Genomic DNA, 14,185 nt, shown 5'->3' on the forward strand with positions numbered 1-14,185 from the left:
AAGGAGACATATCGCATTATTTCAAAAGGCAGTGAAACATCTTGGACACGGATTCCGCAGTCAAACCAGTCAGGTTGGCTGCAGCAGGTACTCTGTCCCCGCTGTTTCCATCCTCATGGTGTGCCAATGTCGGACGGTGGGTTTCTGCTGCTGCTTGCTGTGTGTTCTTATGTCCCCTCACACACACATTTTTATTGACTGATTAATTGGCACTGGGTATTTACATTGCTGTTGCGTACTTACTATGAATACAGTCCATCTGATGCTGGTTTTGTTACTGTTTTCGCTGTTTCATCACTACTACAAATCAGCCACAAAATAAGTTTGAAAAGCTGGAAATCAGAACAGAAGTACAAAGAGATGTTGCATAGAGATGAAACACCATCTCATCTTGTTGCATTGGTGTGGACCAGCAGGTTTTTAGAACATTGCAGAACGACACATTGCAAGTAGTTGTTGTTTCACCTCGTCTCGTCACTAGTCTTTCTTCTGAACTGGGCTTTATATGGTAGGCTGATAGTAGATGACTGTGGTTTGTCTTACGCCCCTGGCTTACAAAAAATGTAACATCAGCTGGTTGAAACTGTCTGTTGAACAGGAGGTGAAAGATCAGTTCATACAGATGTGGCAAAGAGAGATCAAAAGTATGTATAACTGTTCTCTTTATTTTGATTTAAAATAGGAATTTAACAGGAAAAGTACCTATCGTATGAAAACCAAATGTACAGATAGGCTATTTGTAAATTCAGGGTGAACAAAACCAGGTTACTGGAAGATATAAAGACCTGGCTTAAGGCTGGAGGGTCTGCAACCTTTGCAATGAGCTGTCTGAGAGACAAATGTCTCATTATGATCATGACAGAATATAACCATCATGAATAATAGGTTGTCAACCTAACCTTAAATTTAAACTGTCTTTGAACGTGGATATTCATTTTGTTCAGATATACAATTTATGCAGATGAGGCTGATTATTGAAGAACGGTCCACCTTTGATCAGGTAATGTACACTGTACAGTACCTAATTCCTGCTGGATGCTATTGTGTATTTTGGTTGTGTTCCACACTGTAACCATAGTCAATAAATCAATAAATCTGACTCCAGTCATTTAGAGCTTCTCGTTTTCCTGACCTTTGTGGACTGTATGAGGAAACATCTCAGAGAGGAACATATGAAGGCCCCATTTAGTGTGAACATAGAACTGCCTTGTTACAAGATGCTTGCCAGGTGATGAGTTTAGGGTAAAATCCCAAGAACAGTTTCAATGATTAATTTGAAACCATAATTGTAACAAAATAAATTGTAATCGTCAGGCTTTTGTTGACTGTAGAAAATGTGGACATGACTGACTGGCTCTTTTCAATACTGAGGATTGATATACCAGCACAGCTTGTGAGCACAGTGCTGACAGTAACAACTGATGACAGCGAGTGACCATGGCAAGAATAAGTTGTGTGAGAGACACAAAAGAACACAAAATATGCTCCGTGTTTTTTTCATCTTGTCAATATTCAGAGACTGCTGGGCTCTTTGTAAAATTTCACACCGGCAGTGTGAGTAAAAGGGAAAAAAAAAACATTTGCAAACTGCGAATCTGTGAAGCTTTTTCATCTAAACTTGGACGTGTTCAGTCACAGTGGCTGAGGTAAATTTAAAACAAACAAGGAAAACCAGATGAAACAGCGCCAACAGGTGCCATTTTGTGTGTCTTTATTGTGGACATGACATTACATCTTTTTGAAATGATGTACAAAAGTGTAACAGAACTGAGAATGGCTCAGACGAGGTAGAGCTTTCACATCGGCTTGCTGGCATGAAAACTACACAGTATAAAAACAAAAACAACCCAGAAAAAAAAAATCAAATTAAACAAACGCTCCTGTCTGCCTCTGTCCTCTAATCCTTTTTGAAGTGATAATAAATACAGATATCAACCAAATACATTTGGAATAATAATGTCTTCTAAGGTAAATTAATCATGAAGTTCATAACAAATAAAAAAAAGCAATACGGACACAAATAATACAACTTAAGAGGCATGATAAAAACCCAACCAAAGAGAAAAGAACAACACCTGCCAGCCCCTCTGGGAGGGCAGCCATGACTAGCTACTGAACAAATCCTACAGTTTAGCAAAGAGAAAGACTAAAAACACACTCTTACATCTTTATGAAAAAATAAGCACTGCTGCACCTAGCATTATCAAACTTTCAATGAGGAGACGTAGCTAAAAAGCTGTGCCACACAGCCGTCACAGAACAAATCATCTGTCATTTAAATCTATGGAATCATCCTATCAAAAAAAAAAAAAAAAAAAAAAAAAAAAAAAAGCCTCTAAACCATAACTGACATTGAAGTGTGTTAGCTGGCACCATGAAAAAGACATTCTCAAAGAAACCTTAGCTAAAATCAGACAAAATGAGAACGGTTAAAGCAGTAACCTAGTCTAAGTGCACTAGTAATGCCATTTGGTTTCTACCGCTGTATATAAGGGTTTGGTAAGAGTGGATTACAGATATACAGTTTATATTACATACACTCACTCCTGCTTCATAGTTTTTCTAAGTCACACTTCGGAGTAGAAATTCATAACTGAGGAGTTAATCTTAAAGGGAATTCTGTACAACATTGGTATTAGTACTACACTACCTCGAAGGCTAGAGTATCCGTTTCAAGTATTTTCACTACCCACACCTTCAGTATACACATTTGTGTATTATTAGGCATATTCAAGCACACAACATTGTATGCATAACTCAACAACCCACTGGTGTAGCAACCATTTCGTCGTCATGGCAAAAACTACTGAGGTCTCAAAATAGATGGGAAGTACAGTACTCTGTATGCTCCGTAATCTTTAACTGGTTTGAATTTTGATTTGAATGCGTACAAAAATGCCTCTCCACTCCTGGTCTTTAATTCTGCTTTCAACAGCCATGCTTTTCTTCTTCTTTTCCCCAGCGTGTCAAGGCATGGCTTCTTTTTTTTTTTAAGTTGTAGAGGCCATTGAGGGAGAGAAAACCAAGAGAGCATCTCCTCCTAGCAAAAACCAATCCTCAGGCTTCATACCAGCCGATAAACTTAAAACAGGCTTTCATTGCAAAGGAGGTAGGCTAGTATACAAAGCATCTAGAGGGAGGCTGGAGTACACAGGAGTTAGTCAACCTCTTATACAGTACTGAGAGGTTTGAAAAGAATGCACATACACACACATAAATGCACACTCACATGCACACACGCACACACACACACACACACACACACACACGCACACACCTGTGTTAAGGCTGTGACGGCTGTACAATTCAATGGGCTTCAAAACATCTCTATCTCGTGGATTCATACCTGAACTCTCTGGAAGCCTGACTTCTCGACCTCTGGCTGTTCTCTCTACGACCTCGTCGCTCTTTCCTCCAAGAATGCAAATCTTTACATCACCATTTAAGAAATTAGACTGACTGATATGGGAGTTTGGCTTATTAGTCTGCTTGAACGCTTTGGTAACAAAATCAGCTCCATCTCTCTCTGTGGCTGTTTGCTCTGTCGGATGTGGAGGCTATATTACAGCCAACATGTTGAATTATACGTCACTTTTATCTGTTTAACAAACCTGCCAATTCTGAAGGAACAGTTTGGGATATTTTAGGAAACCAATATCACTCTCATGTTTGTCCACTAAATGTACATCAATCATTAGTTTAACACAAAGACAGCCAGTCAAATTGTTTAACTGGTATTTTTCAACATGGACCCTATTTCGCCGTGTTTTTGTGTCTGAGTAATGGGAACGAGAATTTTTGAATTGGTCCAGCATTGAGAGCGCTGCAGCCAGCAGTTGCCAAACCAGTTGGTGTAATCATTTGGGGCAATTATGCACGGTCAATGTATGTCCAACAAAAGTGCTCAGATTTTCACAATAAGAGCCTGACAACATTATGGAAAGGATCCCGACAGAGGTCGTCGTCCTTGTTAAAGAGTAAGATTTTTTCTGTTCAACCATCAACAGCCTTGAAGTTGCCATCGCCAAATTTACCAGACTCCATTTAAATGATTAATTTTAAAGTGCACAGAGCCAGCATCATTTCAAATCTAACTGGCTGAATTACGGGTTGGCCATCATTGGTACAGTGGAAAGATGAACCAAGAGGGCTTTTGGGAGTTTTATTTTGTCTCTGTTACTTTAAATGTACTGTGTTGTACAATAATAGAATTGCTGCTTATTTAAATGGAGTCTGGTGGGTTTGGCAATGACATTTTCAGGGTTGTTCCTGGTTAAATAAAAAGGATCTTACCCTTTAACATAAAGGTCTACATCTGTAGGGATGCTTTCCAAAATGGTGTCAGACACTTCACAACAATCTGAGCCTGTTGTTGCGAAAACAGGCACTTTTACTGGACATATATTGATGGTGCACAATTGCCTATTAACGTTACATTGCAGCCTGTATTGCCGCTACAGCCTGCAAAAGTCTCACCAAGTACTGGACAAATTTCAATAATTGCTGTTACAATTAGTCACTTAGACACAAAAACGTGAAAATATAGGGTTAACATTGAAAAATACCAGTTACCTGTTAATTTAAAAAGGCCTGAATGGGAAAACTGGTTTTCAATAGGAAAAAAGGAATGGTTAGAAAAGTCACAAAAAATTAACCTAACTTTGGTGCTAAAGTACACTGTGCTGCTGCTTCTACCAGAGACATTGGGTAGGTTTTGGTGCAGCTGTGTGGGCCCAGTTTGAAACAGGCCGAAAAGTCAGTTGCCCTTTAGCAACATGATGCATCTATGCTGGCTCGCATTTGCAGTACCATATTATCTTACGCAAATACACAGGTTGGAGTTTAATCTGTGCAAAGCAGAGCCAAGCAAGCGTCTTCCTGTTGCTGTTTTGAAGTCAGTCTAACTCAAAGTCAGAAGTGTCGGAAACACTCCTTAACATGATGGAGTTATGGAGGGAAACTGCCTCCACTCAGTCCCTTCCTCTTAAATGGACAATAATTGAATGGCCATAAAAATGGTACGCTCATTTATATTGGCTATTAAAAAACGCACCCTCTTTTTAATGAGCACTAAAGCAGACACCCCCATTAGCGCTCTCTCTCTCTCTCCCTCTTTAATCCTACCTCTCTCCAACTCTCTCCCTCCTTCTAATCATCAGCTACACAGCCTCAGAGTGGTCACTACACTCCTAACATTACACTCTGGAGTGGAGGGAAGTGAGTTTAACACACTTGTGCGCGCGCACACACACACACAGACACACACACACAGATGCAAGTCTTCATCTTGGTGAACCCAGAGGGAAACGAACTTGCGATGCATCAATTGACTGTTGATGAATTGCAGAGCATCTTCTCTCTCGTCTCATCTCTGATGATTGGTGTCCTGAGGAATGCACAAACTCTTATACAATAAAGCTAAAAAAAAAGAAAGGGGAGAGAGGAGGGACAACTACAGCAGCCATGCAATGCCACAGTCCTTGATTAAAATGCTAGCAGTTGCATTCATGTTCAGCTTTTTCCGCTTCTTTTCATTGAAAATGTAGCTTTTCTTGTAAAGCTGCACTAGGCAACTTCACGTGTTGGTACCTCTAAAACGCCAGCAAAAGGTAACTCTTTGAATTCTGAGGGCTTCTATATTCAGAAATCCTTTACGGTGATGTAAACTACACACAGCTGGTTCGTTCTTGCAAACAGATGAACTGATGAAGACCAACAGAAGCAAAAGATTGATCGTTGTGTGTCTAGCGTTCCTGCTGAGGAGAAACTTTATATTTCATTTCTTCTTTGTGGATAGCATTGCCCACTTGTGTGCACACCTGACACCTGAATTTCTAACAGCAGTTTCTCACCAGAAACTCTTTCAATCAGTAGAAAAGCCACTCCCCTCTGCTGCAGCCCCACGTTTTGATTTTAAAATTGCCTAGCACAGCTTTAACTATCTTCTTATTTTAAAAACAAAATAAAATAAAAACAACTACAAGAGCCTTCATCGTAGAAAATTCATCTAAGGTCATTAAAGGATGACGGGTGGAGAGGAGAGGCTCAGAAAGTTTATCATGAGTCTCAGGTCCTACATCCAGTCCTCTGATGTTTAGGAATGGTGTTTTCAGGTTCCCTGACTAGTCTGGTCCCAAGTCCAGATCCTGGTCTATCAGACGGTCTACTGTTTTTGTGGGGTTGGTGGGTGTTTGGCAGCCAGCGCTCCTTGCTCCTCCTGGCTCAGCAACAAGCTCCTTGTGTCTGGGTACTGGCTGTTGTCAAAAGGCATATGGTGGACACTCTGGACGTGCGTCTTTAGGTTCCCTTTCTGAGAGGCTCGGTATGGGCAGAGCTGGCAGCAGAATGGCCTCTCCCCTGAGGAACACATACACAACACACAGATTCAGTTGAAAGGTCAGGTGGAGCCCGAGAAAGGACGTCATACATGGAATTCGAGAGGACAAGATTTTTAAATATACAGGGGATTTAACAAGAGACAACGATGTGAGCCACGGATGAGACTTGCTGCGGTGGAAAACAGAAATAAAAAAAGAGGGAGAAACAAGCAAAAACACAGACAAACACAAACCAAGACACATGATGGCATTCAACTAGAAATAGGAGAATATTATGCAGGTTGAGCGCAGCGTTCACATTTCATTTTTTACACCTAATTTCACTTAAAAAGTTAACTTTGCCTCTCTATCCTGACCCAGATGGACAAACTCTTCCACTCTCTTCCCTGCCATCTGGGGAAGAGCATCCAACGTCTGAAAAGTCCTACTTTTGTCTCTGTGTATTTCCCTCAATCACCCGAGCCACCCTTTGTCCCCCACACACACCCTTAAAACACTCTGCACACACCCTTTAGACTCTCTTCTAATTAGACTGACCTACAATGGCACAGACACCTCTGCAAAAAAAAAAAAAAAAAAAATATAAAAAACCTAATAAGAAAATAAGCAACACACACCTGAACAAAACAAATGAGATTGCCATTTAATTGCACCTAATTATCATTTTGATAAATGGAAGAGTATCAAAGCGGGAAAACAAATGACTCCCCGTGCCCCTCCCGCACCCTTCTCCCTGAAGAAGAAACAGGGAAATATAGCTGTTATCATACATCATCAGAAACACAACGGAGAGAAAGAAAGGGAGGGGGGGTGGAGGTGGTGAAGGAAGAGAGAGATAAAAACAAAAAAAGGTATAATTAATCACACAAAAATCTGAGAAAAAAAAAAAACAGCTGGAGAGACGGTGAAGGCGAAACGTGAGAAGAAAGCGAGAACCTCCACGACACCGTCCTGCGAGGAAACATCGCTGACGGGACCGGTGCACTACATTATAATAAAGGTTATCGTCACCGTAAAGCAGCGTCAACACTACATCTAATTGGACCCCTCCGCCGCGCCTGCTCCCATCATTCATAGTGTGCGGTAAATCTGAGTCCGTGTGGGTGTGTGTATGTGTGAGATGTGTGTGATTAATTAAGATGGAGGCGCAGCGTGTACAACCCAGCTCTTCTTCGAATGTCAAAGCAGAACAGATTTACTCCTGTGTTCCTCCTCCGCCTCGACGCTTATCTCAATGACTGACTCTAAAAACTCTTTAAAGACATTAAAGAAGCTACAGGGAATGTGTTGCTATTTTTTAAGTTTGCACATGTTTGCTTTAAAGCCCATATAGGCTACACTTTTCTTACTCCTAACAAAGGAACAACTAACACTCATTTTCATTACTGGTTAATCTTCCATTTATGTTCTCATTAAATTGATAAAATGTTAGAGTTTTTCTAAACTTTTTATGAAGTTTGAACTGGTTAAAGGCTGAACAGCTGTTGTCTTATATCAATTTGTAACAAAAAAGAAATGAATATAATGTCCTCTAGAGCCAATCTACCTAGATTACCTTTGAAAAAGGTAACTGATTTCATTGTATATATTTTAAAGTACAAAATTCAGTGCAGCCAAAGACAAAACCACACTTGAATAAAACAAAGAATAGGTGAAATCATCAAAATCTGCAAGAATCTGACTGCAGTACTGACAGTGTTTTAAAGGTCCAGTGTGTACGATATAGAGGGATTAAGTGGCATCTAGTGGTGAGGATTGAAAATTGCAACCAGCTGAAACTTCTCTCGGTTAGAGTTCCTTTTGTGTTCATTGCTCACAAGGTTTTTAACAGGAGCCGATTTACCTGCAGAGCTCTCTCCTTCTCCACAACAAACAGACCAGGGGTCTCATTTAAGTGTAGGATTCATACTAAAAACTACAGACAAAAGCCAAAAACGCCAAAAAATATTCAACAATTTCTACAATCAGACTTCCACTTCACCAGCTGCATCACCAATTTCCCGTTTCGAAACTGTTCGTAAGCATGGGTCATGGTTTCTCTTATCAAATCAGTTTTTATATCAGAACATTTGAGAGGGAAGTGGTGTACGCCTCTTTCAGGCCTCGTTATATGCGTACGTGATGTTTATAAATGAGACCCCAGGTGATTTAAATGGATAAAAACACTGCAAAAAGCATAAACACGTTGCAAATCAGTGTTTCTCCTACGATGTTTGCCATGTTGGAGACAGGCGGCTAGCCCAGCACCTGCTAATGTGTGCTCACCTTTGTTCTCCAATAACCTATAATTTTTTCTGATCTACACATTCAGAAGGTTTTAACAGGAAGCGGAATTATCCGCAGAGGTCTCCTCCTCTCGAGGACCAATGGACCCAGTGACTTCAACCGGTAAAACCAATCAGTGTTTTTCCAACGTTCTTGTCACGGAGGTACTTCTAACTATGGTGGCACTTTAAATGGCCCTATATATTTCTTCTGATCTAGATGTTCAGGAGGTTTTTACAGGGAGCTAAATTCCCCGCAGAGGTGTCTTCCACAAACGGACCAGGTGATTTAAACTAGTAAAAACACTGAATAAAGCAGTTTCATGTGAAAAATCAACATTTCTCCAAAGCTGTTTGGCCACTAGCCCAGCACCTGCTAATGTGTGCTCACCTTTTTCTCTGATAATTTAAGATCCTGATGTTCAGGAGGTTTTTAATGAGAGGTCTCTTCCTCTCCAACGAAGACTGACCTTGGATTTATACTAGTAGTAACACTGATTAGGCACTGGCAGTTTCACATAAAAAAAAAAAAAAAAAAAAAAAAATCTGTGTTTTTCTAGCGCTCTTGTCACAAAGGGGCTTCTAACTAAAAACACAAATGCCCCCCCCCAGAGCCATTGTTTATTTTGTCCATTCTGGGCTACTGTAGACAAGTGGATGAGGACCCGCTCCCTGAAGGTATAAATGGCTCAGTCTAAGGTAATATAAAGTTCTTATTTCCAGGTTATAATACAGAGAAGAAAACATACTTAGTGTATTTTATTCAATTCTTGCAAATATATCCCCCTAAATCCTACACACTGGACCTTTAAAACAAAAAGTGCAATTATTATTGTATTGAGTGAAACTTACAAGCATCTGGCAGCCTTTTCCACAATTATTTAAAAAACCTCTACCCCTTCAGGTGTAATTAAAACCAAAATGATTTTTTTTCAATGAGGAAAACTGTGATATGTACACTGGATACACACGCTGGTGTCAGGTGTGATCCAGCAGCATGTGAGAATGCCAGGTGTTAATGCCAGGTGCAGAGGGTGCCACATGTGACTGCTACACATGAAAAAAACAAAACACTGACAAAAGGATCGGAGAGTTGTGGGACTGACACAGACACACATGCGGAGGTGAGACAATAATAATGCAAAAAACATGCAGAAGCAATGGGGGAGCCCAGTGGTTAGCCATTGTGCCACATACTTGTTTGGGAGCTTCAGAAGCGGTGGTGTGAGCGTCAGTACCTCTGTGGAGTCCGTTAAAATCAAACCCAACTGTGGGGGGAGAAGGAGGATGGAAGGGGGAGGAAAAGGAGGAGGAGGAGGGGGAGGAGGAGGAGGAGGAAGGGGAGGAGGGCATTCGGTTAAAAGCTCTACCAGATCCACACAAGCAATTTTTTCCCCCCTTCCACCACCACCACCACCCGCGCACTGTAGCGTTTGCCACCAGCACCCTTGCTAATAGAGGGGACCTGGCAGTGATGATGATGGTGATGATGGTGGTGATGATGGTGATGGAACCTGGTGGAGGCAAGTCAGTGATTTAATATGACGCATGTTAATAGAGGCCTCAGGGTGGCTGGCCTTTTCTGTGTGTGCACGTCCATGCTGAAGACAACCGTCGGTGACAACATTAATTACAGCCTCGGCGAGTGTTTACAGACCCTATGCATGGGCGTGTGTGTGTGTGTTAATGCAGTGTGTGTGTGTTTACAACAGGGCTTGGGGGGAAGCTGAGCGCTGCATCACTTACCATTTGGCCTCTGTCACTTAGAATCACTGGCTGTGCCACATATCATTCACACTCTCTATAAAGAAGCTACTTATCTCACTGTCTACTGTGATCACTGCCGGCCCGGCTGATGGACATGACAGGACAGGAGAAGGAAGAGGAGGAGGAGGAGGAGGAGGAGGAGGAGGAGGAGGAGGAAGTGGGAAATTGAAAGGGAGGACAGCAGACAAACCAGAGAGGTAGGGGAGATGAAAAGGTGAGGAGGAAACAAGAGAGGACAAGGAGAGAAAAAGAAGGGAGAAGAGACTGTAGATGGGGAGAGGAAATGAGAGGAAATGAGGAAGAGGACAGGAGAAAAGGTGGAAGGGGGAAGGGAAAAGGAAAGGAGAGATGAAAGGAAACAACAGAGAAAATGGGTGAGAAAGAGTGAGAAAGAGGGGAGGAGACACTACTGGTGGGAAGAGGAGAGGAAATGAGGAGAGAGGAGAAAATGTGAAATGAGACAAGAGAGGAAATCAGAACAGGAGAGCAGAATAACTGAAAGAGAAATGAGAGGAAACGGCAAGAAAAGAAAAAAATAGATGAGAGGAAACGAGAGGAAATGGGGAGGATGACAGAAGGAAAGGTGAGACAAGAACAAATGAGAGAGGGGGTAGAGGGCAGGAGAGACTGCAGGTGGGGAGAGGAAACATGAGGAGAGGAGAAAAGGTGAGATGAGACAAGAAAGGGAAATAAGAACAGGAGAGGAGAGGAAAAGGAAGAGGAGAAAAGAAAAGTCAGATGAGAGGAAACAAGAAAGGAAATAGGGAAGAGAACAGGAGAGGAAATGAGAGGGAAGGAAAGAGAAGAAGAGGAAAGGTGAGATGAGAGGAAACAAGACAGGAAATGGAAGAAAGAGGGGAGAAGAGTCTATAGGTGGGGAGAGGAGAGGAAACAAGAGTAGAGGAGATTAAATGAGATAAGAGGAGAGGAAATAAGAACAGGAGAGCAGAATAACTGAAAAGAAATGAGAGGAAAGGAAGAGGAGAAAAGAAAAAGTCAGATGGGAGGAAACAAGGGAGGAAATGAGGAAGAGGATGGGAGAAAGGGTGAGATGACAGGAAACAAGAGAGCAAAAGAAGGAGGAGTGGAGAAAAGGTGAAATGAGAGGAAACAAGACAGGAAATTTAAAAAGGAAAAAGGAAAGGAAATGGAACAATAGGAGAGAGAAAGGGAAGGAGGGGAGAGGGGAGGAAAGTACACTAAGGAAAAGTAACGAGGAAAAGGAGAAAGTGTAGGAAAAGGCAGGGTGTCTAAATCAAGCAGTTTAGTGAATGGCATTGGGACGCATGCAAATGGATTCATAAGGCTGGCGTGGACAAATGCTGTTCTGCTTCATTAGAATGCGCAATTCCATCTCTCTAATTGACATGTGATTAATAATGTATACAATTTGTCACAGGTCAGTATCCGGAGCAAATCATGTTTCACTTTAAAAAATAGAGACAGCTGCCCAGCCCAGGGCGGGGAAGGACTCACAGACTGGCTGTCACACTCAACTGAACAAAAAGATCTGTTTTGATTTATTTTGGAGAAAGCAGGAACGTAGCGATGAAATATTGTCCAGAATGTGAATCCCCATGCATATATTCTCTATATCTCATGTGAGCGTTTCTGGGTGAATAAATGGCTGCGAGGGGGATGATGTGTGTGCACAGGTGGCACGGGAATGAGTGACTGTTGAAGGAGTGGCCAAAAAAGTGGGAACATCCAGTAATACATGAATAACAAGTAGCTAATGAGGATTTCTTACGCACAGTTTGGTAAGATGTCATTGTTGTTTCCTTTTTGTTTGCTGAGGTTGTTTGTCTGTGTCTGTCACACCTTCACCTTTAAATAATTCTTTTTTTGACTGATGCTTTTGCAACTTGATTACCAACCATTTTTCACCCATAACCCCTTTAATTACTGCTCGAGTCCTAGAGTCCAAGGAAATCAAGGGCCCTATTTGATAGCACCAAAAATATACTTGACGTGATCACCTAGATGCTTCATTATATCTTCTAACTTTAAGATAATTGTTTGATGAACCATGAACTGCTTGATTTTGAACATGATGTGTTTTAAAAGTTACTTCTGTAGGAACGTGTCATGTAACTGACCCCAAACTGAAGTAACACTGTTGTACATTTACTAAGTAGTAATGACATAATTGTTCATGGAAAGCCAATATAATATGTGAGACATGATTTATTTTCTTATTTGGTGTAATACCACAGCTTCATCCTCATGTTCATATTTTGGGCGCATTCACACCAGGATAGTCTGGGGGGGCCTTGGTTCGATTGGGCGGCGAATGGCGAAAAAATTTCACACCTTCATTTGGTTCGGTTCACTTTCACACTGCAGTTTTTAAAGTGGACCAAACCACCTGGACAACGTCACACTAGCCCTTTTCAGATAGTAATTGTGCAAATTTGCAGGAAAGCCCAATCAGTCTTCTTTCAGCATTGGCAGTATAAAAACAAAATCGGGGAGTGTGGCAAAATGTCACCTACCTACTTTTGTTTATACAGAATGCTCCTTTTTTGGGGCAATGGGGGGCGTGAGCAAGTAACAAAACGTGTAGCTCAGCGTGTGACGTAACCAGTGACGTAGGAGGGAGGCCACGGCTGGTCAGTCCTTCTGCGATTCTATCATAAGTCTGCCCGTTCTTCATCGTTCTGTCATTTGATGATTAATGGCCTCGTCGTTTGCGAGGGCAAGGAGGGTGCACAATTCTTTGTCTCCCCAGTTGCTCATCTTTACAGTGTCTGTCAGGTTTGCATTTCCCTCTTGCTACTAGCTGCTCACTGATTCCTGCTATCAGCTGTTTCATGTTTATCCACCACCAGTGCGTCGCAACAGCTCCTCCCACAAGTCATCAACAGCCCCTCCCAATGCGGAAGGCCGCCTCGGTCTGTTTAAACTAAAAAGGTTCCGCCAATATGACTACCCTACGAGACGGAAAATTGGGCACCTCGGATCAACTTGCCAATCCGGCTCTGTGTGTCTAAACACTCGCAGCTTCCCGGCAAAATGGCCCAACATTCGCGAAAAATCTGGCAGTGTAAAAGGGGCTTCAGTTACAACAACTGCTCATTTGGGGGCAGTATTGCCCAAAAAGACCACTGACCAGGAAGAAAAGAAGCATGAGAAAGAAGAAAACCCAGCTCATCGATTGGCCAGGACCGAAAACGGAAACCCATCCCCTTCAGCAAGCTGGGTCACCACAAAAACAATGGTGCAACACCAAATTTACGCCGTCTTGGGCCCATGAGACATTTTCCAACTTTTTTTTTTTTTTTACCTGTGCTTCTCCCACTTTTTTTTTCTACCAAAATGCACTAAGCTCTACGTCACTTACTCTCTTTGGTTCACTTCCTCTCTTTGGTTCAATGGATAGTCCGTTTGCATTTCCCACTGTAAGCGAACCGCACCACTATTCACTTGCAAGTGAACCGAGACCCCCAGTTTTCAAGCAGACCAGGGTTCGCTCGTTTGGTCCACACCAGAGTTCGAATGAGAGTTCACACCATTCCAAACTAACGGAGCTATCCGTGGAAGTGGACCAGGGTTCGTTTAAAGCGGACCAAATAGCGCCAGTGTGAATGCGTCCTTTGTCACCTTAATCATATCTGAAAGCTCAGTTTGTGGGTTGCCACTCAAATACTTTGCTTCATATTTGGGTTTTAATAAGGTCAGAAGGAAAGGAAAGAACTTTTTATGCGAAAACGCTTAACTTACTATCATTATTATCATTTTTACATACAGCAGTGGAGACTGGGATCCCAACAACTTGAAAGTAAAGGCAACTTTAACAAAACACAATGGCTAGAA

At 41.9% G+C, this 14,185-nt stretch overlaps 1 protein-coding gene across 3 annotated transcripts in view; it reads right to left on the reverse strand.

The window, feature by feature from the left end:
• Positions 1 to 1,694: 1,694 nt before the first annotated feature.
• The window catches only part of LOC117266042 (zinc finger protein 516-like), a 56,979-nt gene continuing 44,488 nt past the window's right edge, over positions 1,695 to 14,185 (reverse strand). For 2 of the 3 annotated variants that reach the window (XM_033640973.2, XM_033640974.2), the window contains exon 5: positions 1,695 to 6,357. In XM_033640973.2, the coding sequence (XP_033496864.2) occupies positions 6,164 to 6,357 (194 nt within the window). In that variant the 3' untranslated portion in view covers positions 1,695 to 6,163. Of the gene's footprint in view, positions 6,358 to 9,799; positions 9,871 to 14,185 lie in introns of all 3 variants that reach the window. The other variant, XM_033640976.2, reaches the window with a different exon arrangement.

The sequence above is a fragment of the Epinephelus lanceolatus genome, chromosome 10, assembly GCF_041903045.1.
Source record: "Epinephelus lanceolatus isolate andai-2023 chromosome 10, ASM4190304v1, whole genome shotgun sequence".
Lineage (NCBI taxonomy): Eukaryota > Metazoa > Chordata > Actinopteri > Perciformes > Serranidae > Epinephelus > Epinephelus lanceolatus.